We start from the raw sequence: 19,307 nt of genomic DNA, 5'->3' as shown, positions 1-19,307 counted from the left end.
TTTGACCTGCATGGAAATACTTAGGAAGTAAACTGCTTTCTGTTTTCTCTACACTCATCTGGACACTGCTCTTGAACTCCACCAAATACTTTGATTTTACATTGTTGTTTATTCTGAGCCGATTTCAGTGTGTGAACTGAGACGGAAAATATTTTTACTTTAGATGTTTTTCTTTCACAACTTTAGCTTTCATTTCATTTCAGATGGTATCATCGAGGTCTAAAAAGTCTTAAATATAAGTTGATTATTCCTATAGACACCATATATATGAAAACGTACTGTTGATACCAAAAAACTGTTTCTTTGTGCTTGCTTGCTTACTGTGTGTAAAGAGTGGTGGAGCTGACGGGTGACGTAACTCCTGACATGAGAGCCATAGCACAGGCTGACCTGATCGTCACCACTCCAGAAAAGTGGGATGGAGTGAGCAGGAGTTGGCAGAACCGAAGCTACGTTCAGAAAGTAGCCATCCTCATCATTGATGAGATCCACCTGCTGGGTAAGAGTCCACAACAAACCTGAAGGAGGAGTCAGTGTGACAGGAACGGGGCCAGGTGCCTCTGCTGTTTTACCTGCACCCTTTAGAAGAGCTGGATTAGCTGTTACATTTATTTCCTTCATAGTGCACAAAACAGTTCATTAAGTGTAAAGAACCAAACAATATGAATCCAGCATGAAGACACTGGAACACAACTCTCTGTCACCTCAGCTCTCTGACTGGAATTTGCCATTGTGTCTCTTTCCAGGTGAGGACAGAGGTCCGGTCTTGGAAGTCATTGTGTCCAGGACCAACTTTATCTCCTCTCACACTTCCAAGAGTGTTCGAGTAGTCGGTCTGTCCACGGCTCTGGCCAATGCTCGAGACCTTGCTGACTGGCTGGGAATCGGACAGGTCAGCAGCCAAAAATACACAGTAGTCTTTTTATCATTCCTTACACCAAAAAGAGCCATTCTGGGGTCTTCATATACAGTCGGGCCACTTGCCAGAGTATTGCTTGTATCCTTTGCTTTCTGTGTTTACTTGCCTCGGTTGCCATATTTCTGAAACGTGACATAAAAACCTTCACATGCAGCACTGTTAGCACGTAAACCCTCCAGCATCAAAGGAGATGCTTCTCGGCGCTAAACACAACCTGCTGCAGCTAAATAATTTTACCGTGACAGCAGTAACTCAAACAGCTGAGGTATGCATTTAAGGCTTGTAGTATTTGACATATCTACAGGATTTCTAGTCCATGCAGTACTTTCACATTATTGCCTAAAGGGGCTTGTAGCAGAGGCCAAATTCAGTTTATCAATGCTTTCTTCACAAAATGACTGCATTATCTTAGTGATTACTTACCGTGGGTAATCCAGCGAATATATTAGCCAGTCCTTGTAATAATCACAGACACCCTTCAAATACTGTGGCTTCACACTTGCTCTGCTTTCAAAGCGGTAGAGAGAAGTGCTGGCCAACTAGATTGTGTGTCTGCCGTTCATAAATCTGGCTGCTTGGCTGCTGCTGGGACTGAGCTGCTAGATTTGTAGCTGCCTAATCCATTATCCAGGCTTTTAAGACATCTGTAGACATGCAGCAGCCCTCAGTATAATAACAGCAAAAAATGCCACACACACGTTACAGCATCCTATCACACACACTGAGTTCACTTTAGTTCAGGCTGTAACACCTTATCACACAGTAAACACAGTGGCCTGCTGCTGCTGCTGCTCTGTGCCTCAGTGACAGTGACAGACAGTCACATTGCAGCCAGATGGGCTTTCACGTTGCCAGCTGCTTACATTAAATCTCTCTTCTTCTCCCCTTTCTTCTCCCCATCTTTTGTCTAACAGGTGGGTTTGTTTAACTTCCGTCCATCTGTGCGCCCAGTCCCGCTAGAGGTTCACATCCACGGTTTCCCAGGACAGCACTACTGCCCCCGCATGGCCAGCATGAACAAGCCCACCTTCCAAGGTGCACCTTAACATTCACCTCTACACATGTTTTACACTCCAGCATGTGTACATATGATACGTTGGTGCCTTTTCACGCAGCATTTGTTTAATAAGATTCCTTGACCAGCTTCTTTAAAAGTAAATCATACAGTATATGAAAATTGCTCTACTATTTTGGACTCTCTGCAGCGATACGCACTCACTCCCCGGCCAAGCCAGTGCTGATTTTTGTATCATCACGACGGCAAACTCGCCTGACTGCCCTGGACCTCATCGCTTACCTGGCTACAGAGGACAACCCCAAGCAGTGGCTGCACCAGGATGAGAGAGAGGTTTGCTGACACTGTGTGTGGACAGGAGGAGCTGCAGCAGCGCTGCTCCATCTGTTTCACACAGGCTGTTCTCAGGCACAGCGCTGAGTGTAGCTCACCAGATTTCTTTTCTTTTTTTTTGAACATGTAAGACCCATTACTATAGTTTACATATGTTTCGCATTACGTTAGTCATCCACTGTGTACCGTATTTAATAGCTTACATGCTAGTATTAATAGAATTTATATAATAACCTATAATTTAATTGTATTTTTTAGACTCAAGCAGCAAAACAGATGATTAGAGCAGCTAAAACAAAGCTAAAAAGAAAGAAGAGGACCAGTCTAACATTTAAGCATCAAAAATAGGTGAAAAAGATGAAGAAATTCATCAGGCAACTTGTTCCAGAGCTCCAGGGAGCTGACTGTGCCAGCCTCAGTTTTACTGGCAGCTGAGCTCTTTGCAGCGCTGGATAAGGTGAAGAGGCTGTTTAGTCACGGATGGATGAGTTGAAGGTGTGCAGAATGGCCTCTGTGTCTTTGCTTTATCATCTGCTGCTCAAAACTTAACTGATTCAGAATTAAAAAAGCATTAAGCAACAGACTTAATGTGTTCTAATAGGGAACCAGCAGATGGCAGGATTTGTTCTGCTATATTATACATGCTCTGTGAACCAATTACAGGCTTCTGTGTTTGGCTTGAATAAAGCTGCAGAAACTGTGTCCAGGTGTTGACACTGTTCAGGCTGCTGTATAGTGACCTCAGCGTGTCAAGGTCAGAGGTTTTGACAAATACAGTTTTATGTCAGGATGTTTTTTGAAACCATATTTAGTGCCTGTTGCTCATATGTTTGGTGTAACGTGTTGCCAGGACAGACCCCCTGAGGGATGAGAGCAGTTTTATTCTTAGAGAAAACTCTGGAAACGTGATTACATCCATAAATTTGCATGATAAAAACAACCAAACTAAAAATAATCGCCCAGTTACTCCATGATCACCGTCATAAAGGAAAAAAATGTGAAATTGGTGCACAGTGCAGTTCATGGGACTTTCCTATAGTGGCATGCTCAAGGCAAACTGTAGTTACAGCTTTGTGTAGTGTGGTATAACGATGTGATGTGAAAGTATGTGGTAGAATCATTCAAGTCTTGATGAACTTGGGCCAGTATGTTGCAGTTCAGGCTGAGTGTATTTGAGTCAGGCCTCGAGGATGTAATTGGACTTCATGGACACTGAGAAATAACCTCTGAGCACAATGGTGAAAGATCCTCTGCATGAAATACATCTAAACCTTGTGCAGTGCTCTGTGGACCATTGTTCTACAGCTTGATACGGGTCGAGGTCTGGAGGACGTGATGCCCATTCTCACCGTCTCTGTTACGTCTAATACGTTTATCCTGATTGGCATTATTAATCTAACCTAAATTATAGATCGTTATGAATTTGCTTTCCTGAGCCCTGCAGATTTCTGGACTCTGTAAATACGAAGTGTCTTATAAGTAGGTGTAGATTTTTGTATGTGTGTGTGGACCACCCCCACCCCTGGTTCTGTGTGTGTTCCACTGATATATGCCGCTGCCTGCTGCTTCCCTGCGCCGGCCTGTGTAACAGCTCAGCTTCCTGCTGTTTGACTGACAGGCTTCTAGTGATGGCTGCTTAACGCGCACCGGGGATCACCCACCACTACAAATCCCATCTCTGACCTGACAGCTCTTTCTTCCCTCTGCTGCTGCGCTCAGAGCTGGAGGGGTTTTTTTTCCACTTCCATTTTCTTTCCACAGTCTGACTGTTATTATCTCATGTCCATTGTTTCATTTGAGTTAATTTATTAGAAATTTACTCTGTAGTTTGAATCACTGATTGTTTGAAATGTCAGCTTTCTTTGAAATTGTTTTGGGATTGTTTAGTTGGTGCATCTTTTGACTTTACTGCTGCAGAGACTGTTCTCAAAATAATGGATTTCAAGTTCTTTTTTCAGTCATTAACTTCAAATGATACTATTTTCAAACTGCAAAGAGCACAAGAAAGAGACGAGCTCACTATTGTGTCTGCTTCGTGTTTGTTGTGCAGCTTCACTGATTTCTGTCTGTTCTGGCAGATCTCAGGTTACTTTTTTCTGCTCAGTCCAGAGGCTGTTTGTGTTGGCTGGAAGACGGTGTGTCTGTACAGTACAAGACAAGATGCTCCGGTGCTGCTGGACTCAGAGGATTTCAGCACCACTGGAGTGTGTCTGACTTAGACTCTGGGACTTGTCATGGCCAGTCTTGATTTTTGTATATTAAACATGTGCCACAGCAAAGTAAAGTGAAATATTTAGTGGACAGGAACCAATAATGACAGACTTGTAGGGATGTGTTTAGACTCGTTTTCTTTTTTCCAGTTCAGTTTGAGGGTTTGTCCCACTCAGCTGTCTGAGTCTTCTTCTTGCTCTGATGTTTGGGGATGTTTGGTTATCTGCCAATACTGAGTACTAATCTCATACCAGTGTTACACTGATAACTCTGTGTAACACAGTGTTTGCCTTTGACTATCCAGTGTTATTTTCTAACTCTTTTTATTGTAAAATTTGGTTGAAAATGTTGCAGTATTTGAGAACATTCTTGAAACCTCAACAAATTCTTTTAAGTCTTAAAATTTAGTTTGCTCTGAACAGTTAAAGGAAGATGTGACCAAATTGAATTTTTGTTACATCAGTTTATTGTTATTTTTTTCTTTTAATTGAACATTGTTATTTTTATAGGCAGTTGTTGAAGAGAAAACTGCTTGAAAAATGAAAACCAGTAACTGTCATTATATGGTAAAATGCCCCAACTTGTAAAATCATTGTCTGAACCACAAAAACAAAGTTTTGGGATCAAAAATAGATATTTTTAGTCTGTCTGCATGTACAGAACTAGAAAAACAGTTTAAACCCAAAGACAGGACAGAAGTGGAAATGTGTTAGTGTGCAGCTCACACTGAGGAAGACGCTGGGGCTCATTCTTTCATGTGGAAGGCAGTAGTATGCTGGTCTTGAAACCTGCTAACTTGGTAAAGTGTAAAAATGTGTTTATCCAATATTTATTTAAGTTTTAAATAATATAATAAATATATTCATCATTTCCTTTATCCATATCGGTCAATATGCAATCCAAAGTTTTTCAGTCAGGATTGGACGGATCCCTGAGGATGTTTGCATCACATACAGCATCACAGCACAGATTTGTACAGATCAATGAGATAGAACACAGTTCTCAGTGTCTAATGATTCTTTGTGCTGTGGTTTGTCTGCAGATAGAGGACATCATCGCCACAGTTAGAGATTCCAACCTGAAGCTGACGCTGGCCTTTGGGATTGGCATGCATCATGCAGGCCTTCATGAGAGAGACAGGAAGACTGTGGAGGAGCTGTTTGTCAACTGTAAGATCCAGGTATGACCTCACCCTATAGACCTGACTCCTCCACCTATAGTGCCAGCCATCATTTCTTTAGATTTTGCTAGAAAGTGGGAAATAGGTGCAACAATTTATTGAGTCATGCAAACATAGAAATGTATACGAGGCAAAAACAACAACTTTGTACAATTATAGCAAGCTTTAAAGTCTCTGAATGGTGTGATTACCTTTATTCTTCAACACAGCCTGATCTGTCTTAGGGAAACTTTCTTGAAATTTCTGGAAGAAGTCTTCAGGAATAGTTTTTTGGCTTCTTGGAGAACATTCCAAGATGCTGGCTTCCTTCTGTTCTGTTCTCTGTCTGGTATTGTTGCAGTATTCCTTTCCCTTATATCTGTTGCCACTGATTTTAAGCCCAGTTGTTCTGTCATTTTGCATACCTCAGCCTTTCTCCCTGTTCCACATCCTCAAGAATGGCTGCTTGACAGCCACCCTTCTATTAAGACCATTTCTGATGAGGCTTCAGTGAATAGTAGATGGATCAAGTGAAGTAATAGATGCAACCCTCGGGTCCTGGATCAGTTTTTGCTTAATTTTTTTTCTTATTTAAAACTTTCAAAGGCTTTCAGAAAGCCTGGAGAAATATTGCTCAAGACCACTTTAAAAAATTACAGGAAATTTTAGCTGATTGGAAGCAAAATATAAAGAAAGGAGGAGCTTTTGCACAGTACTTTACATTTAAACAAATTTGGCTTTTACAGAATATTTACTCTTCATGCTGCAAGTGGGAAATACATAAACCCCCGGTGTCTCACTCTGTCTCACTGTCATCTCCTCCTATTGTTCTATTTGGGCCACCACACAATTTGCTATTATTAGAGTGGATGTTGTTACATTAATTGTGTGGAAAGTTAAACTTGAAAAACTCTCTTCAGCTCAAACAACTTTTCTTGCTGAAACCCTGCTCTGTGCTCTTCTTCCATTACTCATGCTTTACTTCACAAACATTTATTCTGTGTCTATCTCAAATCTTGTTTTGTTATTAATTTAAATGGTTACATTGTCACCAGGTTCTGATCGCTACCAGTACTCTGGCCTGGGGAGTGAACTTCCCTGCTCACCTGGTGGTCGTCAAGGGAACAGAGTACTATGATGGCAAATCCAGGCGCTATGTGGACTACCCCATCACAGGTACACAGACCTCAGTCACAGCCTCAGTGTACCCTCTGGGACATAAAACATACTTCTTTCAATTTGTATGACTTTAAAGTCCATTATTGGTTTCTTATTATTTGTTTTCCCATCAGCACCAGGCTTAGCCTTGGCTATTCTCTGCCGGGTCCTCTATACATTCATGCATACACATAACCTCTACATCCACATAAACAAGTAAGCTCTTCTAATAGCATATATCATTGAAGTTCATCAACCTCTCCGCACTCCAGCCGGGTGCAGTCCGAAGAGAAGAAATGGGCCCACCCTCCTGCAGGCCTGCCACCTGCAGGTGGCGCTGCAAGAGTCTCATGCAGTGTGTCAGGTGGCAGCCAAACACTGGTGGACTGATCGCCAGCTATCGAGGCTGGTGCTAGGGACACGGAGCGTCACCTCTGTGGTGAGGAAGGAGCATGAACTAGTGTGTGAGGTTGAGAAATACTGGCTAGATATTGTTGGGCTCACCTCAGTCCTGGAGAGGGGCTGGACTCTGTTCCAGCCCTTGCTGAGAGGCAGCGGTCTGGGGTGGGTGTCCTTGTATCCCCACGGCTTGCTGCCTGTATGTTGGAGTTTTTACTGGTGGATGAGAGGGTCGTTTCCCTGCACCTTCAGGCCAGGGTCGTGTTCAGACTACCCAGCCTTCTTGAAGTCACTAGGTGGGGTGCTCAAGGTGACTCCATCTCCATCTCCACCTGGTGGTGACTTGTATCAGGTATACAGGCCCGGCACACCTAAACATATAGTGAGGGTGCGCTGGGAATGCCTGACAGAGGTCCCAGTCCGAGAAATCTTCAACTCCCATGTCCGGCAGAACTTCAGCATGCCGAGGGAGGCTGAGGGCATTGGACCATGTTCTGCACCTCCATTGTTGAGGATGCCACACAAACCTTGAAGGCAGCTGATGGGTACTGACAGGGCAAACGGATTGCAGGTCGGGTGATGGCTGATGCAAAAACTCAGGTGTGGGAGGAGCTCAGTGAGGCCATGGATAAAGACTCTCTGACTGCCCCATAACAATTTTAGCAAACCACCAGGCAACTCAGGAGGGGAAAGCAGTGCTCTACTCAGAGTATATACTGTGGGTGGGGTGCTGCTGACTTCAACTGAAGGTATAGTCGGGTGATGCAAAGAATAATTTGAAGACCTCTTTAATCCCACTGACATGTCTTCTGTAGAGGGAACAGTGATGGGGGAGGTCACTAAAGTAGTTAAACACCTCCATGGTGGCAGGGCCCCCTGGGGTGGATGAGATTTTCCCTGAGTCCCTGAAGGCTCTGGATGTTGCAGGGCTGCCTGCAACATTGTGTGGAGGTCTAAGGCGGTGCCTCTGGATTGGCAGACTGGGGTGGTGGTTGCCATATTTAAGAAGGGGGGGTGGAGGGTGTGCTCAACCTTCTTTGGGATGTCTATGCCAGGGTACTGGAAGGAGAGTTTTCCCGTCAGTTGAACCTCAGGAGGAGCAATGCGGTTTTTGTCCTGGTTGCAGAAGGCTGCACCAGCTCTTTATCCTCCCAGGTATATTCAAGTGTGCGTGGGAGTTTGCCCATCCAGTTTACATGTGTGGACTTGGAGAAGGCATTCGACCATGTCCCTTAGGGTATCCTGTGAAGGGTGCTGCAGGAGTATGGGGTGTCTGGCTCATTGTTGCAGGCCATTCAGTCCCTGTACAACTGCAGTGAGAGCTTGGTCTGTATAGCCGGCAATAAGTCTGACTCATTTCTTGTGGGTGTTGGACTTCACCAGGGCTGCCCTTTGTCACCGATTCTGTTCATAATTTATGGACAGAATTTCTAGGAGTATCCATGGATGGATGTTCATAAAAACAACATTAAAAAAGATCCCCTTTGTTCTACTGGTGTGTGTGTGTGTGTGTGTGTGTGTGTGTGTGTGTGTGTGTGTGTGTGTGTGTGTGTGTGTGTGTGTTGTGTGTGTGTGTGTGTGTGTGTGTGTGTGTAGATGTCCTGCAGATGATGGGCCGAGCAGGTCGTCCTCAGTTTGATGACCAGGGCAAAGCAGTGATTCTCGTCCATGACATAAAGAAGGATTTCTACAAGAAGTTCCTCTACGAACCTTTTCCTGTAGAGTCCAGGTAACAGTCACGTCTCCATTCTTTACCATTAGTATTTCATGCTGTACTTATCTTTGGGCCCCATGTATGAATCTATGAATAAGACGGTATGAATCCAACATCATGTAGAGTAGAATAGAATAGAATGCCTTTATTTATCATTATACAGAATGTACAGTGAGATTGGAGGGCCACTCCTGTTTCAGTGTCACACTGTAGAAAGTCACACATCAATATATAACATAGAATAGAATGTATAAAAATTAAAATAAATAGATAAATATATACATATAAACATGATGTACAGTAACTGTGATTAATCAATCTAATCCACAAAAACAAACGTTATATTCCTTATACAGTAAACAGCTTTCTTTAAGTAAACAAATTTTACTTGAGTAACAAAAAAACTGGGAATGATTCACCAGGGGAGTAATTATGGAAGTGTAATGCAAAGAAATTCAGAGAAAACCTTTTATTGAATAAATTTCCCCTGTCATCCTGAATTGATGCCCAAACAGTCTCTACTGACTTGAAAGCTTGATTTGATGACCAGTAGAACCCCCATCCTGCTGCTCATTTCAACACAGTCTTATTTGACCCACTCGATGGCTTTGCCAAAAAAAATTTGATTTCAGGTAGAAAAAAGCACTTTTTTTTTTATTTTGGGCTTGTTTTCCCTTTTACCAGGAAGCACTGTGCTGCAAGTATAACCCTGAAATCTATGTGTAACAGCTTTCATGTGATATTAGTAGGTATCTTATTCTTCTGTGGCAAACGAGAGTACACATCAGCAGCTTGTATGAGTTCAGCAGAAATGATTTGATTTTTGCTTTGTCCTTAAGTCTGACAGCTATTGCATGCTAACAATCCCGTCGTATTTGATATTTTTACTTTTACTGCCTTGCTTTCTCTTCAAGTACTCTTTGACATGTCTGCAGATTATAGCTGAATCGGTTAGTGTGAGCTGCCCAGTCTGTGAGGCAGTGAAGCAACCCTAAACTAGAACATTTTCAGCAGCGTGCTTCAGAGTTCATGTGAGGTTCTTCTGCCTTTGGCCTGTTCCAAAAATGCCTTCTGTTAGCGTGGCCAAACTGCTTTGTCATTGATTTCACTGTCCAGAGCGCATTATTCAAGAAGCCATGAGCACCAGTTTTGCTTTGTTCTTTTGACAGCAATGACTTTTTCCACATCTCTTGTGCAAGTCAGATTTGTGCGCTCTCTGTCCCTAACTAATACACAATAAGCACATTAACTTGAACACTAACAGCCACAGAAGTACCCGCAGATCATGTGGTGATATTTAAGGGTCGTTGGAGATTTCTATCCAACTTGAACCGGTCCTGGGACAAATTGGCATTTGAAATTCGCATTTGTAGATTTTTTTTTTATATGTGAAATGATTTTCTTCAAATAAGATGGAGGGTTTCTTTTAAATCTTTTGTCAGACCCACAGATACTCACAGCCTTGTTTTCTGAAGGTTTTAGAGATCTCGGATTAATATTTACCATAAACGTCAACATTAAGGACAAGAGCAGATCCTGGATGTTAGCAGACTCAATTATGCATTTTTCTCCTGTCACTCCCCGAGGAGGCACTTGAATTATAAAAGAGATCACAAAAGACCAGTTTTATATCATTTGTTTTTGTATTTATATGATGGTGTATTAGGTTCAGTATAGCTTATTACAGTTAATGAGCCAGGGGAGAGGGGTAATATTTCAAGAAAAAACTCTGAATTTTCAAGTTTAAAGACATCATTTTCAGCGGTCCTAATATGTAGTACATCAAAGTGGAAGTACTACAAATTAGAGCCACTAGAACTGTTTTATCTGAACAACACTAAGGAAGATTTCTGGGTAGCAAATACAGTACCAGTCAAAGGTTTGGACACACTCACCCATTCATAGGTGAGTGTGTCCAAACCTTTGACTGGTACTGTGTACTTTAACGATGTATTTGGACATTAAGACATTAATAGACAAATTTCTGGTGGCAGGAAAAAAGGAAAAAGGTGAAGAAAACTAGCAAGATTCAAGGAATTAGTAAAAATAAATCTTTTTGTGTCATTGGTCATCAGAACAGAAACAGAAATAGAAAAAAAGATGGCTGTCACTTTTATGTTTTATGTTTTATGTTGTCAAGCTTTTAAACAGACAGACTGGGCTAAATGCTAAGTTTGCTGTTATCACACATGAACACAACATCAGCAATGTAGTTAATAAAGATAAACTAGTGCTTTTGTTGGCTATATATAGTATCCACCTTTGTAGCAATAGCATTAGTATGTTAGCAGAGGTAGTATGTAAATAAAACAGACTGCTCAGTCTGTTTTCAGTCACACTATAAAGTAAATGTCAAAGATATAACATCAACATTTGACCAATTTAGCCACTAAATGCTTTTGTAGTAATAATGAGTGATTTTGGAGATAAAACATCTATGAGCAAAGTCTTCAGGCCACATTATATCATAGTGGTTACATGATGAGAGCAGTTATCATAGCCTACATCATCTACAGCTACATTTTATATACATGGGTTTGTTACAGAAAATCCAACTGACAGGTTGGTATTAAATGTCCTAGAAAGGACTGCAAATTGCAAGATTGTATGTGTTGAGATTTATATTTCTGTCACTGTGACATCAGAGAGCCTTAGACTGATCAATTCACCAGCGAATGTCTTTTTGTACAAAAATTGATTGTGTATTGTATCCTCAGCCTCCTCAGCGTGCTGTCAGATCATCTGAATGCTGAGATTGCTGCAGGAACCATCTCATCCAAACAGGATGCCATGGACTACATTACCTGGACATACTTCTTCAGAAGGCTGATGATGAATCCCAGGTTAGCCAAACCTGCTCACACCAACAGTTCCAGTTCATGCACACACACACGTGCACATTGTACAGTATACATAACCTGGTTATTGCAGTGGTGTGTACTTCAGTCAAACATCTGCTGTGTAGACGGAGACCATTCCAGAACATTCCATCCTGTTGGTATTTGCACGCCTGTCAGCCCACATTTACCACCGACTGAGGCCCAGGCAGTGGCACTCTAATACAGCAGGCCTGTGAAACCAGAGACTGATCATTGTTGGATTCAAACTGGCATTTTGGGTATTCGGTATTCAAATTTCAGCAAAACACTGACAAGGCTTTAGAGTGCCTTTGGAGGTGTATTGGTGGAAAGTCTCAGAAAGTCATGGTCATCTTCTGGCTTCTGCAAACCAACCTTGTGGTCTTAAAGTGCACCAGGACCACTGATATCCTTTCCTTACTGTACCCCTGCACACTGTGCTGTTTCTCACCAAAAGATGAGAGCCTCAAAACGGCTTCTTTCTGATACCACGAGGAGTAACGAGAGGAGTCCTGCTGCAACTCTGTGATTATTAGCTGCAGTACTATAAATAGTATTAATATTAAATAGGTACTGTATTATCACTAGGTTTCCAAAATAGCGCTGTTACGTCATCATGTAATTGTGGGAGGACTTCCCCATCCTTATTTATTTTAGTTATCACACACCAAGCAGCCAAAGCCAAAAACCCTACGACCCATCATACAGGCAGGTTCAACAACAGGGCAGGACTCTCACCAAGAAAATGCCACACATTAACACAAGCACACAACGTCAACTTCCGTACAACAACGAGATTGTACTTACCAGAGAGGCAACCGTAAACTGCTAACCAAAACAAGCAAAAACAGAGTCCAAGGGACAGTAACCCTGAGCCCCCATATGTTACCAGTTTGGCTCAGGCCGCTGCCAATAAACAGATGAGAGTCCACACCCAGCAGAATCCACTGTTTCCAATTTATTTAACAAACTACTAAGTGTCAGACCATAGTGACGCATGAATGCAGATAAACACATGTAAGGTGTTAAACAACAATACCAAAACCAAATAATATAGGGCTAGTAATAATATAAATAATACTGTGTTAAAACTACAGTGTCACTACGCTGCAGCTTAACAGCCAACTCTCCAGGACAGTGAGTACCTCTCAACACCTGTCATAGGTCTTTTTCATAGTATTCACAAGAATACCTCTGTCAAACTAAAAGCAATAGGCTGTAGTTGTGTCTAGGTAGCAAGGTCATTATGGTAATGCAGTAGTTAGTATTCATGTTGATTTCCCCCTGTCTCTGCCCAGTCTGAGTACCGTATTTTCCGGAGTATAAGTCGCACTTTTTTTCATAGTTTGGCTGGGGGTGCGACCTATACTCCGGAGCGACGTATATGTGACATTTATAACACATGAACCAAAATACTCCAGCCACTTGACATCTCCGTGAACTGCAGCTTTAAGGCAGTCTTGCGTAACCTGTGGGCGCAGTGGATGATGGATGGAGAGCACAGCTTAACGGCAACTGGGAGAATGCGCCACCCAACTTTCCTGGAAGTCATTGGATGGATCAAGAAAACATGGGCTTCAGTGACAACCAAACCATCCTGTTGGGATTCAGAAAGGCTGGAATAATTGGAACTGCAGCTGACGACGAGTCTGACTAACGCGACACAGAAGAGGAAGCGGCGCTTCGTCTACGGAGTGTACGGAATTGTTTAGAAGTGACACCGAGGATGAAGAATTCAATGGATTGATGGTTTGGTTAACTTGTTAGTATGTTCTTTATGCTATGGTTATCTGAATAACTTAATGTTACGTTAACATACTGTAGCGATTCTCTTAGTTAGAGAGCGTGTTATGTTGTGGGATTTCGGACTGTTCGGGAGGTTCGTGAAGGCAGCATGGAGAGAGAGAAAAAGACCGAGAGCTTGCCTGTGTGTGTGTGTTGCTGTTCCGCTGTTGTAGTTGTGGTTGGCGTGGCTGTGGCCTACAGCAGCCGTTTTTCTGTTAATAAAGACGACCTTTGTTGTGAATATCGCCGACTTTGGAAGTGTGTTTACAACGTTACAATACCGAACACGTGTTCGTTGTGCGTCATGTAGCTGAATGTGCTACGTTAGCATAACGTAGGTGTAACCGTGTTCGTCCTGTTCTTTAATCCATTATTATTTTAAATTGCCGTTCAAGATGGAATTTGTGCTCTGGGTCTCGGATTCTATCAACCCCCCCCCCCCCCCCCCCCCCCAAAAAAAGTGCGACTTATAGTCCAGTGCGACCTATATATGTTTTTTCTTCTTTATTATGCATTTTTTGGCTGGTGCGACCTATACTCCGGAGCGACGTATAGTCCGAAAAATACGGTATCTCTGCTTAGAGTGCTGCCCCAGATCTGGATAAGCAGTAGGAAATGGATGGATAAATGAATCATGATCATGTATTCGAACCAGCTCAGCTGACATCTTTTGAGCTCATTTACCTGGAGGACTGAAAAAGCATAGACAGTAATGTGGACAATGCACCTATCATGCAGAATAGGGAGATAAGCCTGAAGGAGAGGCTCATGATAAACCACAAGATCCAAACCCTCTCCTATCATTTGGAGAGTGGTGGTAATACAAAAACTAATGAAATCGTAGACACAAGCTACCGAGTTAGGAGATATGCTGCTCCTGTTCCTTAACATGAGACACTGAACCCCCCCCCCTTCCCAGCTCTATTGAGAAAGTGCTTGACAGATTGCAAACAAAGCTCTAACACTTACTGGCTGGACGAGGACTGGAATTCTTGTTGAAAATGTATATATCACACAATCTGCAGCAAAATCACAAGACAGCCCTGTAAATATTGCTATAGTTGACTGTCTCAGTAACTAGGGTCGGTTCCAAGATTATATTTCATTTTCGATCTGAACCAAAATGAGAAACAAAGGTTTAATTTAGAGATCTCTGTTCTTCCTTTGTTCTTTGTATTTGTCAAAGAACAGTGTCAACATAATTCATACATCACACTAACTTTTCTTATGTAATATTAGGAGAATGTGTGTGTTGCTTCTTTAAACGTGAGGGCTCTTTTCTAGAGACATAATCTAGATCAGTGACTCTTAACCTCAGAGTTCTCAGTCCCAGAGGGTCATGGGATGGGCACTGAGCATAATGCAGACCAGTAGCATACGCTGGTAAACTTTACTTAGCCAGCCTTCTGGGATTTCAGTGTGGTTTGTCTCGTCTCTGTTGCTCTCTCTCGTTCCCCTCACCCTCTGACTCGGTGCACCGGTAGCTGTAAACTAAAGGAAAGACAGCAGAGAGTTTCCTGGAAAATAATGAATTGTTTAGTGTCTGTACCATATGTGAGGGCAAGTGAGATTAAAAAGTTGAGTCAGCTCATTTTTATTTTAAGAGAGGCCAGTTGAGTTTAATAATGACCGTTCAAATGACCTACAAATATTATATCTGTCCTGAGCGCTAAATTAAAAGTCTGAGAAATCAGATATAAACTCTGAGTAAGGCTCAGGCAATAAACAACAACCAAAAAAATTGTATGTTTTCCAGTTAAGTCTTTCAAGTGAATTATAAGTCTAAGGTATTTGGTTGATTGATGAGCTAGATTGAAAGATTCCTGCCACTATTCCTCGTCCTCTGTGCTTCTAGGATTCTGATGGTGGGTTTGATTTAAACTAACATATTCTCTTTGATGCAAGCAGGTTTCTGTAAGAGTAAATAAATGGATATGTTGATCAATTATTAAATCACTGGTTTACACATTCACCTAACAAGCCAAAGATCTCTAGAGACACAAATCCCTTTGGGGTTGCATCAGGAAAGGCATCTGGCATAAAAAAGCTGCCAAATCAAACATGTGGAGCTGCCCACTGTGGGGACAAAAGAGGGAAAGAGAGGAGGAAGAAAGCTGCAGACATAAATCAACATATATATATATGTGTGTGTGTGTGTGTGTGTGTGTGTATATATAGACTCACAGACTACAGGGAGTTGAGCCATGAAATTTGGCATATGTCATCTTTACTCTTCAAAGATGTGCAACATAAGATCACAATGTTCATATTCCTTCATGTTATTTATGCAGTCATATCCTTGTACACACTACAGTATAATATAATGTGAATAACTAAGCACATGACCAGATAATATAACCCAAACAAATAAACTAAAGGGGACCATCACATAGCACATAAAAACAATTGAGGAATTCATTATTAAATCATAGGACCATTTGTTGTTACTTATTTTGTTTTGGTAGCCCTAGCCTGTGTTAGTGAGAATAACTGACTAAATCTAAATCAGGAATGATTTCAGAATTATAAAGACATTGATATGTTTTGAATTTAAGTCTTGTATTTAAGTCAGGTATTTTAAAACAGCAGAAACGTGTCAGTACTTCAATATTAGCACTTACCAGCTTATAAAAAGTAATGTTTAGGTTAGATGTGTGTTGGGTATCCCATTTACAATTTATAATTTTTATTTATCATCTTTAGATAACATAAAATTTGGTAATTACCTGGCTATAGAGAACCAGATGGCACTCAGGAGCATAACTGACCATCAGTAATGACCACTTTTCTAGTCTTGTCAGGATATATTTTTATAACTATTATTAAAATTCACACATATTTTTGCTCTTGCTTCATCTGCTGTACTTTTACATGAATTGCGCATTACATGCACAAATATTGGCTTTCTTTAGCTGATGAAAGTTGTCTTTGATTAGTGTTGCTGAGCTTCAGGTGGTAACTGTTAGCATATCTGAGTATGGAACCCATTTTGGCTGCTGATTGTCTTTTTTCAGGCTAACCTGAGAGTCATTTTGGAGCAGGGGCAGGGAGTTTGTCTCAGCTGGGGCTTTTCGTCTGTAAAACAACTGTGTACAAGATTCTACCCAGAGGCTGAAACCAGAACAGCCAGAATAGTTGCAACAAGCTTTTCCACTTTTACTGGATGCTAATGATATTCCACCATCAGTAATGTTCTACCTTTGTAAACAGACAAACGTTGATGTATACACACAGTACCAGTCAAAAGATTAGAGTGTGGCCAAACTTTTGACTTCTGGTACTGTATTCCTAACTTAGCCAGTGGTGTTTGACTATCTCAGTTACCTCAGCTGCCAAGAACAAAGCCACTCTGGTTTCACTGAATCTTCATTCTATAGAGCCTGCACTGCAGTGTGTGATGTCACTGTATATATGTTTTATACTTGGCTGCTAGTGTGTCTGCATTGCTGTTCCATGACAAGGGAAATGGACCTGATAATGTCTGACTTACAGCTGATACTTTTACTGAAACAAAGGAAGAAGAGAGGAGCCAGTTGAGTCTATATACAAATTGTCAGAGAAAGGCCAAACTAGCCAGGGTGAAAGTATGCCGGTCCGACGCGTCGACATTAAAATTCCACATCAACTAATCTTTGTAGTCGACATCATCGGTTATGTTGGTGAATCGTTGCAGCCCTTCTAACTAACCATTAAGTGGAGTGTGACACAAAGCAGAAATGGAGAACATTCACCTCCAAAGTAAAAATTGTGCCGTACCACTGAAACCAGATTGTTTTAAACCATGCAGCTTTACTGTGAAGGCAAATGGCCTCCATTTTGCAGTTGGCATTGCACAGTGTAACTACTGCTTAGCGTGTAGGTGACGCGTGTTTGAATGGTTTGACTTGTACTCCTGAACCATTGGTGAAGTGGAGGTTTTGCCTTAGTGACGACACCGAGTCTGCTGCAGTCTGGTGCAGTCTGGTGAGTGGAAATGTTGGCAAGGCTGTGATGATGTCACAGCTGGCTTACAACATTACCAGTGTGGCGACAGTGATGGACCCTTACAGGACACCAAAACAATGAGGAGGAGGTTTTCAGTGCAGTGTCCCTCTGTTCTGTAATTTAGCACAAAGTGATTGATGTTCTTTTCCTCATAATCTTACTGTATGTGCTGTGTTGTTCAGTTATTACAGCCTGGAAGACATCAGCCATGAGTCCATTAACAAATATCTGTCCAGCCTGGTGGAGAGAAGCCTGCGCGACCTGGAGTCGTCTTACTGCATAGAGATAAAGGAGGTGTGTGATATTTCCAAGGATTTCTCTCTGTTAAATGTCACAGATGTGTTAAAGGTTTTCCTTGCCATTAACTCTGCAGGATGATCAATCGATCGAGCCGCTTACCTACGGTCGCATTGCCTCCTATTACTACCTGAAGCATCAGACAGTCCGCATGTTCAAAGAACGCCTCAGGGCTGAGCTACCCATCCCTGAGCTGCTCTCTGTTCTCTCGGTGAGTATCTCACTGTGAGCGCACATCTGCTGCTGTCCTGTCACCACTCTCATGTCCACACACTGTGTGCCACATTCCTACATTTACACCTTTGTGATTCATGCAGATCTACAAACTGTGTGCACACATGCTGGGTTATTTGTGACCCTCTTTACGAGTTCACTTATACAGATGCAACAAGGTTGACCAAAATATCCCTGTAGAGCACTCTGTGTGTGTGTGTTAATGCTGTGGAGGAAATGTGAGGTATTATTGCATTATAGTTCCCTGGTGTACCAATGAAGACGCTTGTTTGTGTTTGTTTATTCATGAAATGTTCCTGCACACACGTACACACACTCATCTCTTACCTTTGTTTTATTAACTCCTTTCACTGCAGGTGTTTACTAAGATCAGCTGCTCTCTTCCTTTTACTCACTGAGCAGGAGCCAGGTCATCCAACCCTGGCTTCCAGTAGGCGGGGTTACTATAATACATGGTGGCTGCACACCTTTCACTGAAGAGTGGATTATGGATTAGTGGATTATCTGATGCTCTCATAGGTCTATTTTGGATCAATCAATGCAATATATTTTATTCCTGAAACATCAAATGTTCAGATTTTTTTTAAAAATGTGGAAAAATAAACATTTTGTGGTACTTTGTAGTAAAGTCAGACCTTTAGATAAGACAGTGTAGAGTAGATGGGGGGGGGGGGGGGGGGGGGGGGGGCATGTAGGTCAAACCCATTGTCCTGTTTTTAAGTGCAAGATACCTAAAACTGCTAAATCTTCAGAGAAATTATGGCAGCATGTATTGTGTGATTATGTGCAGGTTTGTGCAGGTGTGGATTCAAACTTAGAAACATTCATTTGCTAAAACAGTTTTGAGCAAAACTAATCCAGACCGAATAATTTGTATTTTTTATTTACTACTTTCAGCAGCATATTAATACTGGGGAGGTCCACTGGTTCAACAGTGTGGCTCAGTGTTGTGTGTTTCATAGGAATGACAGGTATCAGCCACACACAGTCTAGTCAGCAGAAACGCTGGTTTGGGTTTGCAGATAGGAATGTTGGCAGCATGAAACATGTGCAATAATTGTTTCTTGTAGCTGTAATTAAAAGGCTGCAGAAGCCTTATCTTCACCCACTGTTAGAAGAACACCTCACACAAAGGTTGGTTTGTTTCTCTGACACCAGGGAATTATGGAGATGTGTTTGCATTTCATTTGTATTGTTGAGTTCTGTTTGTACAGTGGGAAGTGCAGTCAGTGTGCTCAGTG

General features: G+C 41.9%; 1 protein-coding gene across 1 annotated transcript in view; it reads left to right on the top strand.

Moving 5' to 3' along the window:
- The window catches only part of ascc3 (activating signal cointegrator 1 complex subunit 3), a 218,877-nt gene that overhangs the window by 184,635 nt on the left and 14,935 nt on the right, over positions 1–19,307 (top strand). The window contains exons 27-36 of the mRNA XM_030724721.1: positions 333–499; positions 747–892; positions 1,834–1,954; positions 2,125–2,267; positions 5,521–5,658; positions 6,693–6,813; positions 8,791–8,923; positions 11,626–11,751; positions 17,718–17,829; positions 17,909–18,043. Of these exons, the coding sequence (XP_030580581.1) occupies positions 333–499; positions 747–892; positions 1,834–1,954; positions 2,125–2,267; positions 5,521–5,658; positions 6,693–6,813; positions 8,791–8,923; positions 11,626–11,751; positions 17,718–17,829; positions 17,909–18,043 (1,342 nt within the window). The remainder of the gene's footprint in view (positions 1–332; positions 500–746; positions 893–1,833; positions 1,955–2,124; positions 2,268–5,520; positions 5,659–6,692; positions 6,814–8,790; positions 8,924–11,625; positions 11,752–17,717; positions 17,830–17,908; positions 18,044–19,307) is intronic.

Source organism: Archocentrus centrarchus, unplaced genomic scaffold (assembly GCF_007364275.1).
Source record: "Archocentrus centrarchus isolate MPI-CPG fArcCen1 unplaced genomic scaffold, fArcCen1 scaffold_40_ctg1, whole genome shotgun sequence".
Taxonomy (NCBI): domain Eukaryota; kingdom Metazoa; phylum Chordata; class Actinopteri; order Cichliformes; family Cichlidae; genus Archocentrus; species Archocentrus centrarchus.
This window is presented reverse-complemented; position numbering and strand designations above follow the sequence as displayed.